Source organism: Chanodichthys erythropterus, chromosome 24 (genome assembly GCF_024489055.1).
Source record: "Chanodichthys erythropterus isolate Z2021 chromosome 24, ASM2448905v1, whole genome shotgun sequence".
NCBI lineage: Eukaryota > Metazoa > Chordata > Actinopteri > Cypriniformes > Xenocyprididae > Chanodichthys > Chanodichthys erythropterus.
In genome coordinates this window covers 3,866,767-3,886,028 of record NC_090244.1, presented here as the reverse complement: position 1 = coordinate 3,886,028, position 19,262 = coordinate 3,866,767, and the positions used below count along the sequence as shown (strand labels likewise).

General features: G+C 35.7%; 3 protein-coding genes across 5 annotated transcripts in view; 2 read left to right on the top strand and 1 right to left on the bottom strand.

Moving 5' to 3' along the window:
• Positions 1 to 7,693, top strand: part of myrf (myelin regulatory factor) — a 40,911-nt gene extending 33,218 nt beyond the window's left edge. For both annotated transcript variants that reach the window (XM_067379128.1, XM_067379127.1), the window contains exons 19-26: positions 100 to 176; positions 271 to 384; positions 1,629 to 1,856; positions 2,345 to 2,438; positions 2,521 to 2,583; positions 2,804 to 2,909; positions 3,015 to 3,089; positions 3,242 to 7,693. In XM_067379128.1, the coding sequence (XP_067235229.1) occupies positions 100 to 176; positions 271 to 384; positions 1,629 to 1,856; positions 2,345 to 2,438; positions 2,521 to 2,583; positions 2,804 to 2,909; positions 3,015 to 3,089; positions 3,242 to 3,322 (838 nt within the window). In that variant the 3' untranslated portion in view covers positions 3,323 to 7,693. The remainder of the gene's footprint in view (positions 1 to 99; positions 177 to 270; positions 385 to 1,628; positions 1,857 to 2,344; positions 2,439 to 2,520; positions 2,584 to 2,803; positions 2,910 to 3,014; positions 3,090 to 3,241) is intronic.
• Positions 7,694 to 7,846: 153 nt separating this feature from the next.
• tmem258 (transmembrane protein 258) lies at positions 7,847 to 11,717 on the top strand. Its single transcript, XM_067379966.1, has 4 exons — positions 7,847 to 7,911; positions 8,506 to 8,615; positions 10,964 to 11,092; positions 11,561 to 11,717. The coding sequence occupies exons 1-3, from the start codon at positions 7,909 to 7,911 to the stop codon at positions 11,088 to 11,090; spliced, it is 240 nt and encodes a 79-aa protein (XP_067236067.1). The 5' UTR covers positions 7,847 to 7,908; the 3' UTR covers positions 11,091 to 11,092; positions 11,561 to 11,717.
• A 2,056-nt stretch (positions 11,718 to 13,773) lies between these two features.
• tmem138 (transmembrane protein 138) lies at positions 13,774 to 18,015 on the bottom strand. 2 transcript variants are annotated; one of them, XM_067379881.1, is made up of 6 exons: positions 17,808 to 18,015; positions 17,156 to 17,379; positions 16,568 to 17,003; positions 16,249 to 16,420; positions 14,828 to 14,903; positions 13,774 to 14,579 (listed from the first exon to the last, which is right to left on the bottom strand). In XM_067379881.1, the coding sequence occupies exons 3-6, from the start codon at positions 16,693 to 16,695 to the stop codon at positions 14,467 to 14,469; spliced, it is 489 nt and encodes a 162-aa protein (XP_067235982.1). In that variant the 5' UTR covers positions 16,696 to 17,003; positions 17,156 to 17,379; positions 17,808 to 18,015; the 3' UTR covers positions 13,774 to 14,466. The 2 variants fall into 2 exon arrangements, with proteins under 2 accessions (XP_067235982.1, XP_067235983.1); XM_067379882.1 differs by having other exon boundaries at positions 17,156 to 17,285.
• Positions 18,016 to 19,262: the final 1,247 nt, after the last annotated feature.

Genomic DNA, 19,262 nt, shown 5'->3' with positions numbered 1-19,262 from the left:
TGTTTAATATCTTTCTGGGAGAAGCTATTGAGATATTAAAAAGGCCTCGTGTGAATTATTTTCTCTTTTTGATGGTATAATATCTCTTTGCCTGGACAGGTCTCGTTCTGCTCTGGGTTCGGCTCGAAAGGCTTCTTTCTCACCTGCCAGAATGACCACATCCACTCTCTCTCCAGGTCCCAGAAAACACAGTCACACAAATAGTGCAGATGTTTTCCAATATGCATATTTTGAATATTAGTTTTATAGAAGTTCATTATCTGCTTACAGACTCCACCTCCCCATCATTGTCCAATCACCCACCCTGCTGCCCTCCAACACCTGCCACAACCAACCAATCAGCCACTATCAGTCTGTTGCCAAGCAACAACCAATCCACACCAGGTATGTCAACATCACAACACTGAAAGTTTTTTGAATATATAACTCGCATATTTATATTTGAATATATAACTTTATATTTATAACTCGCAATTGTGAGCTTATATTTTGCATTTCTGAGGAAAAAGTCAGAATTGCTTGATTTAAAGTCAGAATTGTGATTTATAAAGTCAGAATTGCGTGATATAAAGTCAGAATTGCAAGTTATAAAGTCAGAATTGCGAGTTATAAAGTCAGAATTGCAAGTTATAAAGTCAGAATTGCGAGTTATAAAGTCAAATTTGTGTGAAATAAAGTCAGAATTGCGAGATATAAAGTCAGAATTGCGAGATATAAAGTCAGAATTGCGAGATATAAAGTCAGAATTGCGAGATATAAAGTCAAATTTGTGTGAAATAAAGTCAGAATTGCGAGATATAAAGTCAAATTTGTGTGAAATAAAGTCAGAATTGCGAGATATAAAGTCAAATTTGTGTGAAATAAAGTCAGAATTGCGAGATATAAAGTCAGAATTGTGAGTTATAAAATCAGAATTGCGAGATATAAAGTCAGAATTGCGAGATAAAAAGTTGCAATTTTCATTTTTTTATTTAGTGGCAGAAACAAACTTCCATATATTATATATAAAGGCTTCAAGTAAAGTGTTACCAATGACTCTTTAAACATTAACATGAATTTAAAGTTGATCAGCTTTCTTAATAAATGTTTTCTGGTCAAAATAGACTTTCCAAAAATACATCACATTATAAAGGGAAACACTTTTTCAGGATGAATCATTGAATCAGTTTAATGAATGAATGAATCAGTGAACTGACACATTGTAACACGGTTCGTAAATGTGGGAAGAAGGAGGCGGGAACCGGCGAACTTTCAACAAAAGTTTAATTCAAAATAAACAAAGAACAAAACGGAAGTAATGCAAACATAATAAAACACAAACATCATGAAACGTGAAATAAAGTCTGCCAGCCAGGCCTGGTCCTCTTTCATCCTTCACTGTAGTCGCTCCTCTTTTTATGCTCCCGAAGCCCCTCCGTGAGAGACTCAAGGCCGGTGCGCCTCCCAGGTGAAGCTCATTAACACTCGCGCCACCGGCCTCGCGCCGTTCCCTCACGGCTCTCGCCCGCCCTGGTCGCCACACACATCAATGATAATGAAAGCTCCTCTATACTCCTCTTTTTGTCAGATTAAATAGAAAAAGAAAATACAGTATAATTTCTCTCCCTGTCTCTCTCTCTCTCTCTCAGACTCCAGCACTGCCGTTCCCACCCAGGCCACTATTAATAAGAAGGCAAAATCTCGGCCGCTGGACAAAGACAGCCGGAACAAGAACCGTCTGAGTCACACGTCGGCTCCTCTGAATCTCAGCAAAGTCAAACGGCCGCCTCAGCCTCCAGAGATGAGCGGAACAACCAAACGCTTGCCTGGTGGACAACAGCCTCCGTCCCGGAGACAGCGCAGTGTCAACACACATGGTGCATACACATAGAGCTAAACATGGTTTACTTTTATTTAGTTTAGTTTATAATATATTAAATTATATTTAATTATTTTTCAATTTAATTGAAAAAACGAACTTTAAAACGTTCTGCCTTTGATGGTAGTTTCAAAGTTTTTTGGGGCTCTTCTAGAATAGATTTTCATGTTTTTTACATATTCACCATTGTTGCAGCTCCTCTCTTCCCAGTCTGTCAGTAACGCTCTGTTTAGTTCCCGACTCTATGAAGCCCCTCCTCCTGAAAAGCACAATTTGCTCTGATTGGTCAGCTGGACCAGTGTGTTCTGATTGGTCAAGCTCTTAGAGCGTGTTTGGGAAATGTCCCGCCCCTTACATAACTGCGAGTTTCAACACACTACTAACAAACTCAACCAGACCCGTCCCTTTATTCTGCATATGCCTTTAATTATTTAAATGAGGAATATTGTGATGTGTTCATTCGTTTTATTTATGTTTTATCCACAGGTGGAAATCCACTAACCTGTCTGAGCAAACTTCACATCCTCGAGATGGATCAGGAGATCAGAACACTTGATTGTTCCTCACCTGAGAGCTGCAGGTGTGTGTTTGAGTTCACTATATTGGCTCACACAATGCCATGTTATCAGGCCTCTGAGCTGATGTGTTTTATTCATTTGCAGCTTTACTGTGTTTCTAAATGGGGACAGAAACTCATCAATGTCTTACATTACTCTGCACATGATGTGAGTATAAACACATGCAGCTTTTAGCTTTTATCCCAGTAATGTTAAGATATTTGCTTCATAATAAATGACTCCTCACTGATATGATGTGTTTTAAAGTGTGTCATATTCCAGTGTTTCATCAACTGATGTCCTCAGACACATCCACAGATGACCCTAGAATCACCCCTGATACTAACACACACATTTGACTCACGGAGATCTCTTCCTCTCCTTTAAGCTCCCCTGAGGTGGTGTGGGTGTGGCAGTGTGGAGCCACCAGGGGGCGTCTCTGTTCAAATCACCCTGAAGCTTCTCTCTCATTAAAGCGGAGCACTTTTACAACGGTGAGATTATTGGTCTTAGTTTATGTGGAATCGCACCTGCAGTAACTGAGAACGTCACTCCTTAAATATGCTTCGGTTGTCACATGCAAACTTCTTTTCTGACAGGGGACCAGCCACCTGTGGTCACTTCCTGTTATGCCTTTTCAAGAGGTCACCTATCATTTCAGAGTGTCACATTCAGTGAGTGGACTTCAGACATAACTGTTCATCTCTCGCTCTTTCAGTGTGTCCAAACCAGAGAAAAAATCTCTCATGCAGTTTCATTGTGCAAGCTTAGGATACTGTGTTTCAGTGTTGTGGGTACGTTAACCATTTAACCTCTCTGTTAACAGAGTCAAAGTGGATGCAGCATTGAAGATGATGTGTCCTCGCAGTGCTCTGAGTACAGTTTCCTCATTCAAAGCGCATGCTAAAGAGTGTCAAGATTCATGCCATTCAGCTTCAGCGTCTCCTGTGTCCACTCATATCGCCTCCTCAGATTCAGAGACTGTTTTATCTGGGCGGGCTGTTAAAGACGTCTTATCTGTGTTTGTTCTGCGCATATTTGTACAAGACGAAAGGAAAATGAGCATATTTCAAAAATAATTTAACCTCAATAGCATATCACTGCTTATACACACACACATTTCTTTTGATTTGCCAAGATGTAATATAAACAGGTACCAGTGAGCGGCTGTTGGGTGGAGCTCATGTTCTTTTCTCTCTGTCTTTCTGTAAACTCCACTGTTACACTACGAACAGTCAACAAGAAACCAAAAACAACCCTATTTAATTTCTTAAAGAGGTCATGTGATGCTATTTTAAAAGTTATATTATTCATTGGATGTACTAGAATAGATTAACATGCTTTAATGCTAAAAAAAAACTCTATTTATCACATACTGTACATTATTGCAGTCTTATTTTTTCAAAGCCCCTCCTTCTGAAAAGCCCAGTGCTCTGCGTTGTGATTGGCTAAAAACCTCAAGTGTGTGTCAGAAATGTAACGCCCCTTACCATAATCGCGCTTCAGCTTCCAACGCTTATAAAGCAGTTGTAAACACAAACAGTTAATTCTAACTTCGTCAGTTTTACTGTTTCAGTTCGAGCCTGAGCAGATTCTGAAAATGCAGATGATCAGGCGGATCAACTGGAATCAACTTTGCAAGCACGTCTTGAGGTTCATGAAGCTGTTTTTGAAGCAAACTTTTAAATCCTAATTTCATCCATTTTCGGAAGGCCAAACATACTTCCATATCAAAACACACAGCATGACAACAACAGCCTCACCTTCTTTCTTTGCGTATGCCTCTGAGTTAGCTTTACGCTAATGCTTCACATTGTGACATAGATGTGTGTGGAAGAAATGTCCGGACATTTTAGGCAGGTCTGGATCAGTGTTCTCTGTTAGATAGAGGCCCGTTCACATCAAGAATGATAGCTATAAATATAACATATAGAGGAACAGTATCGTTGGGATCACTTTCAGAACGATTTTTTTTTCAGATGTTGAAAGATAAAAATGCTAACAGCCAATCAGAATCCATTCGAATTTAAAGGATTAGTTCACTTTCAAATAAAAATTCTTCACTCACCCTCAAGCCATCCTAGGTGTATATGACTTTCTTCTTTCTGATGAACACAATCTGAGATATATTAATAAATATCCTGACGCATCTGAGCTTTATAATGGCTGTGAACGAGTGTGAGCTGAAGAAAGTGCCTCCATCCACATCCATCCATCATAAACGTACTCCACACGGCTCTGGGGGGGTTAATAAAGGCCTTCTGAAGGGAAGCGAAGCGTTTGTGTAAAAAAAATAAATTCATATTTAACAAGTTATGAAGTAAAATATCTATTCCATATTCAAGTTATGAAGAAAGTGAAACTCTCACAGTTCAAAACAGCTTATGATCCTACACCTTTAACTTACGGAAAAAGTGTAACTGATGTGACATCAGTTCCGTTTTTTTTTTTTTTTTTGTCTGGTGGAAGATACATATTTTATTTCATAACTTGTTAAATATGTGGGGTTTTTTTTACACAAACGCATCGCTTGATTCCGTTAGTCGTGTTTACTGACATTATAAAGCTCGGATGCGTCAGGATATTTATTAAGGGATTAGTCCACTTTTAAATAAAATTTTCCTGATAATTTACTCACCCCCATGTCATCCAAGATGTCTTTTCTACTTACAGAATGAAGGTGGCGCCAGTTTCATTTTTTCCCTTTTTTTTTTTTTTTTTTTGCTTTTTGAAGAATACGGAAAGCGGAAGCATGTGCAAGATGATAATTTGTGTTTATAAAGCATATACAGTTGTATTTTTTTTTTTTTTTTTCCGAAAATGACCAATCATTTCGCTAGATAAGACTCTTATTCCTCATCTGGGATCGTTTAAAGCTGTTTGAAGCTGCACTGAAACTAATTTTGACCTTCAACCATTTGGTGCCCATTGAAGTCCACTATAAGGAGAAAAATCCTGGAATGTTTTCATCAAAAACCTTCATTTCTTTTCGACAGATGAAAGAAAGACACAAACATTTTGGATGACATGGGAGTAAATTATCAGGAAACTTTTATTTGAAAGTGAACTAATCCTTTAAATTCACTGTTAGATTAGATCTATTCGCTCAAAACATATCATGCTGAGGACATCTGCTGATTAAAACATGTAAATGCAACAAGAACAGCAAAAACATGTTGTAAACAGACTGTTTTGTTCAGTGGTGTGGACGCAAATATAGTTATCGTTATAGTTCTTGGTGTGAACGGGCCTTAATGTGGGAGACTATGAGCTTTGTAACTTGGTAGATCTTTTAGGCTACATGCTAAAACAGATAGGCTATTACATGCTAAAGGAAAAGTAAAGCATTAAAAGCATCATATTACCTCTTTAAAACATGTTTCTACTCTTACATCTTGACAGTTTAATGAATTTTACCTAACCCGCTCTGAAGAAAATCTTGCTTCTCCATGACATGAGTTGAGCTGACGGAGAAAATTAAAGTGTTTCCCGCCTCTTCCAACAATTCATGAAACCGAACTCGCTTGGCTAGAAACGTTTGCTTTTGCGTTATTAATGTCTTTATAATAGATCTGCATGCTCACAAACTCTTATTTTTTACGTTTCTTGCTGTTTATACACTGGAAATGGCTTTAACTGCACCAGCTCATTATTAATGAGACACAAATTGGGTTATTTGCCTCACGGTTTGTTAAACTTCCCATTTATACGAATAAACAGGCAGGGTTGCCACGTTCAACAGCCTCGTTTATGCGGTCACGTCCACTGGAGAGATACAGTAAAGAGACAGATATAATGTAAGCAGTATTGAAAGTATATTTAATATGGTTGGCAAAGTTACTGTAGTAAAGATATCAGCTCATATCAAGAAAGACTGGATTTGAGAGTTAGCCACTGGATTTCTCTTTAAAACTGGAACAAAAGCAATCGTAAGTCAAACACTGTGGCAAAAACACTGGATCATACTCTCATTAACTGTCAGGAAACACTACGGTACTTAATATTTCCTTTTCCTTGTACACCTTTTTTAAATGCATTGTTTCAACTGCTATGCATACTATACTTTATAATAAGCCTTAACCAATGATTTTGTTCCAAATAGATCTTTTGAACAGTTTATATGCAGTATATTCTTGTATAGTTTTATCTGAACGTTACTTGTCTAAACATTTGAAGCATCTCGGTGGTTTCTCAGAGAATTTGTCAGACAATGTCCCAAATTTTGAGTATTACTAAACAAAACCCAATAGATTCATGGTCATTTAAAAAATAATAATTGTAAATTTCAACACCTTCGTGCAGTCTTTTTGTCTTTTGTTTGTTTATTATCCTTGTACACATAACATGTTGATGTTATAGATATTGTTTGAATATTTTAAAGCAATAAGTAAAGCCATAAAGTAGACTTGGTCAGTATGTGATTATGATGGTCAAATCATGAAGAAAACCTGGAAAGTGTTGACTGAAAATGTTGTGCACTAAAATAATAATTTCCATAACACCACACTAATGGATGATACTGATTCTGAGTATAAACACAGTTGGGATGATCTTTTGAAATCTAATATATGGTTGTTATTTTTTATATCACATATTCTGTCCTGAGTAAACCAGCCTCTTGTGGAAGCACTTCCAAACTATGCACTGTAAATATTTTTCTAATGTTTTCTGTGACATCTAAAACTGTTTAAATAATCTGTAATATATAAAATGTTTTTGTGAAAATTCAGTTCGGTTTTTATTGTTTGTTATAACTTTCATTATATGTACAACCATATCCTTTATTTCTGTTCTTTTTACTCTTCATTAAATTCGTTTTTATAACATGTAATTTTACTAAATTTATGATTTGTTGGTGCATTGTTCACCATCATAACATGTTTGATTAAAGACATTTTTATTTTTTAAACATTTTAAATAACTTGTCTTAAGTGGGGTAAAACATTTCTTGTTCATCGATGACTAGCGTAAAATTACATAAACTGATTTTACCACCAAAGGACAATATTTTTTTCTCAGTTGTCTGTTTTATGTTTGTCTTTATGGCTCAAAGCCCAGTAAGAACTAAAATATTAAAAACTCTTAATTCACTCTTGTGTTTATGTCCCAGAACATTTTCTCTTTTCTTTCGCTTTCTGAAAGCCTGTTGTATATTGATACATAATCATTATTTTTAGTTCAGCTGCATAATTTCAGTCTCACTTTTTTGACATGTATGTGTACTGATATCATAATACAAATGTATGCGAGCATGATGCATAAATTAAATAAATATTTTTTTTTCTGGATACTAAATTTAAATTCTTCCTTGTGTTACAGTCATTATGAAGCGACCTCTATCTATCTATCTATCTATCTATCTATCTATCTATCTGGGAGGACTTTTATTTTGCATGTCGATGTCAGTCAATCCTTTTCCGGTCACTCTTCACTTACGTGGCTGTTCTTTACTCTTCTTCCGGTCGGACAGATTCTGGCTTTACCTGTGACACGATGGTAAATTACGCATGATTTAACAGCAAATTATTATATTTATTAAACCTCCGAGTGTCCAGGAATGAATTGAAACTGCAAATACGTGTAACGTAGTGTTTCTTTTATCGCTCTTGTCTTGTTAAATTGCAGCACTTTGGCAGCTTTAGCAGTTAGCCGCAGTCAGGATGATTTTCACTACAGACACGGATATTAACGTTATACAAAATATCTTATGCATGTTTTAATCATAAGTACGTATGTGTATATGTGTGTAGGCTTCATGTTGACTTGTAATAGATGTTATGCAGAAAGAAGTGTTGCACTATTAATTTAGTAAGTGTGTGCCAGTTTTATTATTGTATTCACATTCATGTACTGTGTGTATATATACTGACAGTTTTGTCAATTTTGAGTAAATGTTGTAGGAAAAAAAATATTATTTTTTTAGATCTCCATATTGGAAATAACCAGATCAGTTCAACACTTTTATACACCTGTTCTTTCCAGCTTCTTTGTCATGTTTGTGTTGTTTTTTTTATTGTTATTTGATTTTATCACGTGATGACGAGCATCTTGAGATGAATTAAATGTGTAAATGTCCGATTGTCTGTGCAGGAGCTGGAAGCCATGACAAGATACACCAGCCCGGTGAACCCGGCTGTGTTCCCCCACCTCACCGTAGTGCTGCTGGCCATCGGCATGTTCTTTACAGCCTGGTTCTTTGTGTATCCTTCACTATTCGCCCAATTCCATCAGAAATGTATGGAAGCTTGTTTCTGCCACAGAATTTAAAAAATAAGATAATTGATTTGATAATTGAGGAAAAAGTCAGATTTGCAAGATATAAACTCAGAATTGTAAGATATGAACTTGCAATTCTGAGAAGAAAAGTCTGAATTGTGAGATTAAAAACTTGAAATTGCAAGAAAAAAGTATGAATTGTAAGATAAAGTCGCAGTTACCTTTTTTCATGACTGAAACAGAAACAAAACTCGATTACAAGACAAAATTGCTAGATGTAAACTCGTCTTGCAATTGTGAGAAAAAGACAGATTTGTGAAATATTAACTGAATTGTGAGGAAAAGTTGAGATATGAACTTCCAATCTAAGAAGAAATGTCAGAATTTTGAGATAAAAAAAACTTGCAGTTACTAAAAATAAAAACAGAATTGTAAGATAGTCGCAATTACCTTTTTTTTCATAATTGAAACAAAAAACAATTAAAAGAGGTAAACTCCGAATTTTGAGGAAAAACATCAAATTTGCAAGAATTGTGAGGTATAAACTCAGAATTGTGAGGAAAAAGTCAAAATTGTGAGATATGAACTTCCAATCTGAGAAGAAATGTCAGAATTTTAAGATAAAAAAAAACTTGCAAATGCTAGGAAAAAAGCAGAATTGTGAGATAAAGTTGTAATTAACTTTTGTCGTGACTGAAACAGAATTGCACTCAATTTTGAGGAAAAAAGTCAAAATTATAAGTTATAAACTTGCAAATCTAATGGTGCGTTCACACTAGACGCGAATGAAGCGGTAAACGCGAGTGATTTGCATGTTAAGTCAATGCAAAGACGCAAATTGACATCCTGTGGCACGACTTGCGCGAATCGCGAATTTCTGCGCTGCGTTAACCAATCAGGAGCTTGCTCTAGTAGTGAAGTAGCGAGCTGAGGCAGAATTTCGAAACAACAATGGAGGACAAAATCATCGTCGCTGTACATCTACATACATTTATAGAAACAGAAATAAAAAGGATCGTGTTTGAAAGAAAGTGAGTGAGGAGGTCGGACAATCTGATAAGTTGTAAAAAACGGTCTTTACTCAGTTACAGCTATATATATATATATATATATATATATATATATATATATATAAGACTACAAGCCAACTAAAGATGACCAATTGAGCTTATTCACTGTAATTTACAATTATTTCCCCACTGACAAGTTGTATTTATTCAGAGGAAGTGTGCAGAAAGCAGTGGGAGAGTCTGGGACACATAAAGGAGCGGGAGAGCCCCTCTCATGACGCGAATTTGAGTCTGTTGTGAAGGGATTTCACGCGCGAATGAAGCGAGTAAACCCAAAATGTTCAAGCGTCAAACTACGCACGAATAGCGCAATTTATTCGCGCAAGTCGCGTCTGGTGTAAACGCAGCATAAGAAAAGTCCGAATTGTGGGATTAAAAACTTGAAATTGAATGAAAAAAAAGTATGAATTGTAAGATAAAGCCGCAATTACCTTTTTTCATGATTGAAACAGAAAACACAATTACAAGATGTAAACTCAGAAATTTGAGGAAAAACATCAAATTTGCAAGATGTAAATTCGTCTCGCATTTGTGAGAATGACAGGTTTGCGAGGTATAAACTCAGAATTGTAAGATATGAACATACAATCTGAGAAGAAAAAAAAAACTTGCAAATGCTAGAAAAAAGCAGAATCGTGAGTTAGTTGTAATTACATTTTTTTTTCATGACTGAAACAAAAAACAGAAATGCACTCAATTTTGAGGAAAAAAGTCAAAATTGTAAGATATAAACTTGCAATTCTAAGAAAAGTCCAAATTGTGGGATAAAAAACTTGCAATTACTAAAAAACAACTGTAAGATAGTCGCAATTACCTTTTTTTGGTGAATGAAACAAAAAACAGAATTGCAAGATTTAAACTCAGAATTTTGAGGAAATAAGTCAAAATTGTGAGATGTAAACATGTATCGCAATTGTGAGAAAAAGACAGATTCACAAGATATAAAATCAGAATTGTATAAACGTTTTAATTCTGAGAAGAAAAGTCCGAATTGAGACTTGCAAATGCAAGAAAGTTTTGAATTACCTTTTTTTTTTGTGATGGAAACAAAAAACAGAATTGCAAGATGTAAATTCAGAAGTCAAAATTGGTAAATGTAAATTCGTAATTATGAGAAATAAAGTCAGAATTGCAAGATATGAACATGCAGTTCTGAGAAGAAAAGTCTGAATTGTGTGAAACTCGCAATTGCTAGAAAGAAAAACTGAAACTTTAACCTAAAAAGATGCGTATGTGTATTTGCATCCTTGACACTTTCTCAGATATGAAGTGACGTCCACGAAGTACACGAGAGACGTGTACAAAGAGCTGCTGATTTCTCTGGTGGCGTCGCTCTTCATGGGCTTTGGCGTTCTGTTCCTCTTACTGTGGGTCGGCATTTATGTCTGAAAGTGAGTGTCTGTTTTATTACTGACTATTGTACTTTTTAGTAGTATGTATGTATATATATATATATATATATATATATATATATATATATATATATATAATTTTTTTTTTTTTTTTTTTTTCATTTTAAATTTAGTTATTGTTATCCTTTTTTTATTTTCTTTTTTAAAAATGTGTATTAAATTTTTGTTTAGTTTTTGGCTATTTTAGTACAAAGTTAAACTTGAAAATGAGAAATGTTGTTTTTTTATTACATTTTATTTCATGTAATGTTTATTTTATATCAAGTAACAAGGTTTTTTTTTTATGGTTTTAGTTCACTTTAATAACCCTAGTCTTGCCGGTTGACCAGTTTACATATTATCCTTGAAATTACAGTATTTACAGTCCCTGAATTCTGCAGGCTGGACATGCAAACTTAACATTCTGAGATCATTATTTATGTCATCTGTTATATCTGTGTTTGTCAGGTTGTGGAAATGACATGTACAGGAAAACATTCCAGGTTGATCAGAACGTTTTTTCCGGGACTTCAAGCTGAATTTTGGATGGAGTTTACACTGGCATGATGGATGGGATTGTGGGTTAATATTTCGCAAATAAAATTTTTTGTTAGAAAATCTAAAATGATTCTTGTTTTTCATTTGATGTGTTTTGAAATACATTTTCTTTTATCATTCACACTGTCAGACATACAAATGGGTTTCATATCCCATTTTGGCCAGGTTCACCTTCCATATTCCATGCTTTTTAACCCTAACCAATAAAATATGTAAATTATATATTTATTAATGTAAATTATATTCAATATATATAATCATAACACATTTCTGTCATTATTTCTTCACAAAGCATTATGTAATAAAGCTTCAGCAGCGTTAATCATTGTTTTGCTCACAGACTACGTTTCCTAGAATAACAAGTATGTTACTTACGTTCACACACGATGCGAGAGGTGAGTTGGCTGGCTATTTGAAAACATAGCATGTTATTTGTGTCCTGCGGGCTGTTTGTGGATCGTAAAACCTCAATCCGAGCTTAATCTGACAGATCAGAATAGAACAGTCTGTCAGCGGTGAGATCGTCGCCTGTCTCGGAGCTAAAGCGACTACTGAGGTAAAGCATATGAAAGCTTATTTCCGCCACAGAATAAAAAAAACGGTTTTTTATATCTCAGAAGTGAGAATTTTTCTTCCTGAATCTTGAGATAAAAACTCAGGTTTGTGAGAAAAAGTCTAAATCGCCTTTTTTTATTTTGCGGCGGGAAATTTCACAGACTGCGATGACGCATTAACGGTCATCAATATCGTAAATCCTGCAAAGTTTTTTATATTTTCATTTTTTTTTAAATGTATGGTCATTTAACAATATGTCCTACTAGTTTTATTTTTATTTTAGGGTTAAATTTACCCAAAAATTAGTTAACTGCTGTGAGAGTACCTCAGGGATGACGTGTTTTTGTAGGCCAAGCCGGGAGTTAGCTGCGCACGGTTTCCCTCGATCGAAAGCCTATGCATTTTTCCCATATTTTGGAAAATCGCAAAAACTAAGCTCTGTGTTTAACAAAGGGTTATGACACTTACACGTTTTGTCTATCAAGATAATCTTTGCAAGTTAACACAACATTTATACATTTTGAAGCCTAAATAAAGTGGTCAGATATAAAAAGTTAACAGTAGGCTATAAACGGACTACAGCACGCCATGGTCGCATATCAACGTCACCACCACCAAACTTACTCAAACTTTATTTAAAAAACAACTTTATTTAAATACATGCTCGCTGATAATGATCTGAGCTGTGTATGAATATTTATCCACTTTTTAATGAGAAAATGCTGTCCAAATGTCCTGTTTGTCATGATGATGTCTAAAGTCCCCACCAAAGGAAGTAGTCCCTTTTAGCAACTTGTCAGCAACCGCCGTTTTTAAGACACAATAAAGGTTTAAATAATCACAACTGGTGTGTTTTATGCCATAGATCAAAACGTGAAAATATTTAGAGGCTTTGTTAACCCCAGACCTTATTTCAGGCGATTTAGCAAAAACCCATTCAAAAAAACCATTGACTTCAGGGCGATGGTACTGGAAGTCGTAAAATGCTAACTCGCTTCCGGGTTTTGCCTAAAAAAAACACGTCATCCCTGAGGCACGCGGCTATGGAAGTGACGGTAAAAAGTACATCGTTCTCTCTTCTGACTGCCGTTATTAATTGCTCTCCGTCTTTTCCCCCTTTTTTAAAGTTATGAAAACACTATTGTAGTTTTTATTTTGCTATTTGTGCAAATGAAAACACAAATATATTTAGCTAAGTCTGTCATTTACCCAACAATGACAACTTCCGCTTCTGAGAAACCCGGAAATGTAAAAAGGGTCTATCGCGAGGGGGGAAAAAAGTCTGAATTGTGAAACAAAAGTTGCAATTACCGTCTTTATTTTTTCGTGGTGGGGAAAAAAACAGAATTCCGGGGCCTCTTTTATAAAATGTTGCGCATTTATAAAATGTTTGGACATGTTACTTTTCCATGTCAAAGACCGTTTTTATAAATATGAGCGCTGGTGTACATTTAAGCGTACGCATTTTTAAGATCAAATCTGTGCATACCCACGCTTAATAAATGAGGCCCCCAAGGTGTAGACATGACTGAAACTTGGCGGGAAGAAGCTTCGATAAAGACGTGAGTCAGTCCAATGGAAAATGTTTATTAGCAGTCACAGATAACAGCATAACAAGTGCACTGACGCTCTGCTGTTTCCTCACTTTGCGTAGTGTTGGGTGAACAGTGAGGCACTTTGTTGATGCTCCGTCGACAATTTACTGAAAACAAGTTTAGGATTCTTATGAAAATATTTAAAAAAAAAGCTGGTACAGTATACAAAAAGCAACTCCAATATGACGATCCTTCAGACCAAATTCCACTCGTCTTTTCAAAGGCAATCTGAAGTGAACGAAACCACTCGTGGATCGACTGTACAATCAAACGCTGCTCCAGCAGTGATCCAAAACAATATAAAAAGAACATTTAGTACATGCTACTACAACAAGATGTCGATGCAACCAACAGGTAAGAAGTCATTTCTGGAAAGTCACTGTAAAAATGTAGCTTTACACCTGTTGATGACAGTAAGATCATTTGCTATGATACAGACATCTTAATCGAGACCTTCAGACATCAGTGATTTAAATCGCAAAATTAGATCTCCTCATTTGCTCCATGGAAGTCATCTTGGCTCCTTCCTACAATTCAGAGGTTTGTTTTAAGGTGGTGAGGCTCTGACCGAGTCCATCCATTTTGTTTCATGAAATGCTTTGGTTACTTTTTTGGATTGTTTCACACGTTAACATCCCTTGGGTTCCAGTCATTTTTTCTTCAGTCTCACTGTCGCGCTCTAGCGAATGCGTCACGAAGCCACGGGGAATCCTCGTAAAGTCTTGGGTCTCCCAGGTACTCGGTTGTGCGTTTGTAGAAGTAGTAATACAGCACAGCAGCTGAGGAGACAGAACCATCAGCATGCAAAGGTTAACTTCTGTGATACAGTAAAACTGCAAAATATGGATTTGTGATTAACAGTTTGATTGGAAGAACAACACCTTTTGTGTCATGAGAGAGAGTAAGGTAAGGCCTGTATCTCTAAACGTGTGGAAAGGGATTGAGAGGTTCTTGACGAGATTGACAGTGACCCTCGCCTCACGTGAAATCCAATTCAAGCTTTGGCTAACGTCTCATGGTGGCTTACCTAGTCTCTGGAACACAAAGAGAACCTGCAGACCGTCCGTCCACACGAAACGATTGGACTCCATCCACCTCAGGTTCTGACGGGAAATCAACAGGATGAAGGAAAATTAGCATTTTAGAAATACAAATGTGTAGAATTTTAGATAATATAATTATTAATTTTATTTTATATAGTATACAATAATAATTTTCAGCATTTTTTTTTAATGGATTTTTATTTTTTTTTATTTTTTTCATTTTTAATTGATATATTATACAATAATAATTATCTACTGAATGGGTATAAACATGGGAACATTAACAGAATAAGGAAAATGGGGGTATTTTAGAAATACAAATATGTACATAATCAATTTTGAACAATCATTTTTGTTTTAATTTATTTTTATTTTATCTTTAATTTATATATTATAATTTTCTGCAAAATCTAAGCAGAATTGATTAAAACATGGGAAACAAAAGAAAACTAAAGCAATTTAGAAATAGAAATATGTACGGAATCAATTTTGGACGTTACAATTTTTAATTTATGTTTTTACATTTTTTATTTATTTTATTTTTAATTTATATATTATACAATAATAATTGTCTGCAAAATTTCAGAAGAATGAATTTAAACATGGGAAATTAATAGAATAAGGAAAATTGGAGTATTTTAGAAACATACAGAATCAATTTTGGACACTAAGTTTTCATTTTAATTGTATTTTCAATTACAAAAATAATATTCTGAACAGAATAAGGAAAATTTATAGTATTTTAGAAATACAAATATACAGAATGTTGGACACAATATAAATCATTTTTATTTATTTTTAATTTATATATACAAAAATAATGTTCTGCAAAAATTAAGCAGATGGTTTTAATGGATTGTTTTGTTTACATTTTTACTGTTTTTTTATATATTTTAAATATATATTATTTATTAAATATTAAATATATATTTTAATGTTTTATTTTTAATTTTGTCTATTATATATTGTGTGTGCGTGTGGTCCTAGTAAACCCTACATTATTGGGACAAAATGTCCCTACAGAGATGGCAATATCCGAAAAAACAGCTTATAAATCACACAAACAGTGATGTTTGAAAATGTAAAAATGCAGAAAGTTTTCTCTGGTGGGTCGGTTTAGGGTTCAATGTCCTTGCACACTGAGTCCGAAATTCTCGTCCTAAATTTTCGCACGTTAAAAAATAAATACGACCTCATGTTGTGTCAATCACGTTTACACCGTGCCTCCGAATTTGAATCAGGTTCAATTTTCTGTGCTTTTTCACTGAGGTGTTTTGACACTGAGCCACTGTACAAAAGTCAACTATGTCTATGGAATGTCCACATAAAAACAATAATTTATGTATTATATTTTATATAATTATATATATAGTGTGTGTGTGTGTGTGAGAGAGACAGTACACACCATGACCCAGCAGTGAAAGCAGATGCTGAGGGTCAGGTAGAGAGCAGACAGTATCAGCAGCGCTCTGAATCGCTCCAGTAACAGGGACACCAGCCCCACCTGGAACACGTATGTGTTAAACATCATGAGAAGAATGATGATCACGTTAAACAGGATGCCAATGTCCTGGATTCTGCGGAAAGAAAGGTCAGAGATAAGCAATGTGAAGTTATAAATGTTATATATATCTTTTTTAAAGCACTTATTTTCTGAATATGATCTGCTTTCAATATCGAGCTAATCAGGTTGATGCTATAGAAAATGTTGCATCCACACTCACATGAACAGCACGAGCTGTATGACCGGGGCGGCCCGCAGCAGTTCACTGAAGGAGTTGACGAACAGGTCAAAGGTCAGCAGTGCCAGCTGGATCAGCAGCACCAGCGAGTAGTTATTGGTTTGAAGCATATCTGTAACGATCCGGAATATATCAGCACACAACGCTACCACAACCCTCCGCCATACGAATCTCTTCAGCAGACGTCTGACATGGAGATTATTCCACGCCGATTATATGGAGGAAATTCCATCTCACTTCTGGCTGCTCCATAAAAAACCAAAAGACGACAAGGACAATTGTTCCACAGGCCGTTTAATCCAGGCGTCAGCCATGCTGGACACAGTGATGAGTAAACATTCAGATCCTCAGGTGAGTATTAATGTGCCTAAAGACATGAGAGAGCTGAATTCCTCATCAGAGTGCCGAGATGTTCCTCCTGAACGGATTGTGGAGAAGATAAAATCACATAAGAAAAATTACAGGAGAAATCACCATAAACAACTGAAAAACAAAACCTCTTTTATCTATCTGTCTGTCTGACTATCTATCTGGCTGTCTTTCTTTCTATCTGTCTGTCCATCTACTCACCTGTGTAGTAAGCGGAGCTGGACTCCAGCAGAAGTGTCCTGTCACACTGGCCTCGTGTTGGACTGAGCTGTGAGTCAGAGTCCTTCAGCTCGTGTTATCCAAGGTGTTACACAGGAAGAGCAGCAGGTCACTGAGGGGATTACGGGTTAATTTCACTGAGTGCAGGAGGAGATGAGACGCTCTGGGCATCTCTAATCTCCGTCTGATTCAAAACTCCACAGAGCCTAAACACAGAGATTACCGAGACAACAACTTCTCTCAACACTCGAGACGTTCAACAAGAAATATCGACAATATGTAACAATAAGCATCGGTCCTTATGAATTAATTAGATTGTGCATAATGACAGAAGGCACGAGATTAGCTTTGAGCTGAGAAATCTCTTATAGCTCGTGATGGTAAACACATCTCTGTTTATTTCTACCCATCTGTCTATCGTGTTGAGTGTGTTTTTGTTTACCAACACATTAACAAAGAAAGTGACATACTGATAGTAATAACAGATTACGTTAAGTGAAATTAAATTCTACAGTAAGATATAAAATCCATGTCAAAACAGTTCAGACTACTTAAATCCAAAGTATTGAGCTGCTTGTTTACTCTGATCAGCTAACTGCTAACCAAACGCATATATCTGTAAACGTTTACACACCTTTAAACCCGTGCGAGTCGAAATGCAGGTTTCGTATCCCGTATGAATCATAAAATCATCCGTCGGAATATTAAAATCTTCCTGATTTCCCGTGATTGTAACGGACAGTTACAATCTTGAGCTGAACGCGAGACACAGCAGAGCACGAGCGCTGCCGCGTCTCCCATGGCAACGGCTTGAGGATCCGGTTACCGTAAAGACTGAAATAAAGGGGGAGACTAATATGTATGTGTATGTAACACTAAAGAAATGTTATATATTTGTTATATATTTACTAAATAAATAAAGCTTTTGCTGATTAATAATGTTGTTTTGTTAGGTGGGCGGGACTTAGAGAGTAATGAGGATTTATTATAAGAATTACGGTACTCTGATGCTCTACCGCCCCCTGCTGGATGACAGTGGCGGTGTTACACAGCCTGTATAAGACACCTGTCGTCTGCAGGTGACACGCTACACACCCGAGCAACATCGCACCACAGGTCTGGTATGTTCTGTTTCTTTATTTTCTTTATTTATTTAAATGGCAGTTTAATTGATTATATATTCAATTTAACACCAGTTCCTTGAGTTTTAAGTTCGTTCAGTTTGTCTTAACGCATGAAAAGTTCATTGGCAGTGCTGACATATGGTTTAAATTATGTATGACACCAACATTTGCGGTCTAAAGTGATCGACAGTGTCTTGTAAAACTCTACTTATAAAATCTAAATGATATTATGGATACCTTTCATCTAATTTACAAAGGTATTACCATGCTTTTGGACGTATACCACGCAAATACCATGTTAAGTAGATTGCAATGCCTTTTAAAGACCATAGTAAATGCTTTATCCACTATCCAACACCATCACTACAATGGTTTCACAACAGAACATTTATTTATAAAGTAAAGCTCAAGTGTTTGAGTCCAAATTAATTCTGTAGACAATATACTAATTTATCAGATGTTAAATGTTTATGTACTGTGCTGAAATTGAATCCTTGCACCTGTTCTTGGGCATATCTGAGTTATTTCTTCCTGGGTTTGCATTTTCATCATAACAAATTAATGATTTAACTTGAGCTTGTTAGTTCTTCAGTTTGATTGACTGAAGGATAAAATACTTATGTTGTATTGGCTTTCATTCTATGATGTTCTCCAACACAGAGCAAACAAAAATACATGTGTAAACTATGTTTTGTTATCTGAAGTTGACATATGGCTGTCAGACTTTATCTCTCATGTGATTTTCATGTGTAATTGTAAAGCTCGGGAAGTTTGTTTGACCTTCAGTGTTGCAATTCCTCTATGGCTTTATTGCAGGTGTAAACATGCCATGCCCATATATTTTGGTGTATTCGCACATATCTTGAGTCACAAAATCGCTATAATTTATTTGTATTAATCCCTCTAAGATTTTTATTTAAATCACACTTAAACATGTCAGTGCATTAGAACAACACAAGCTCCCT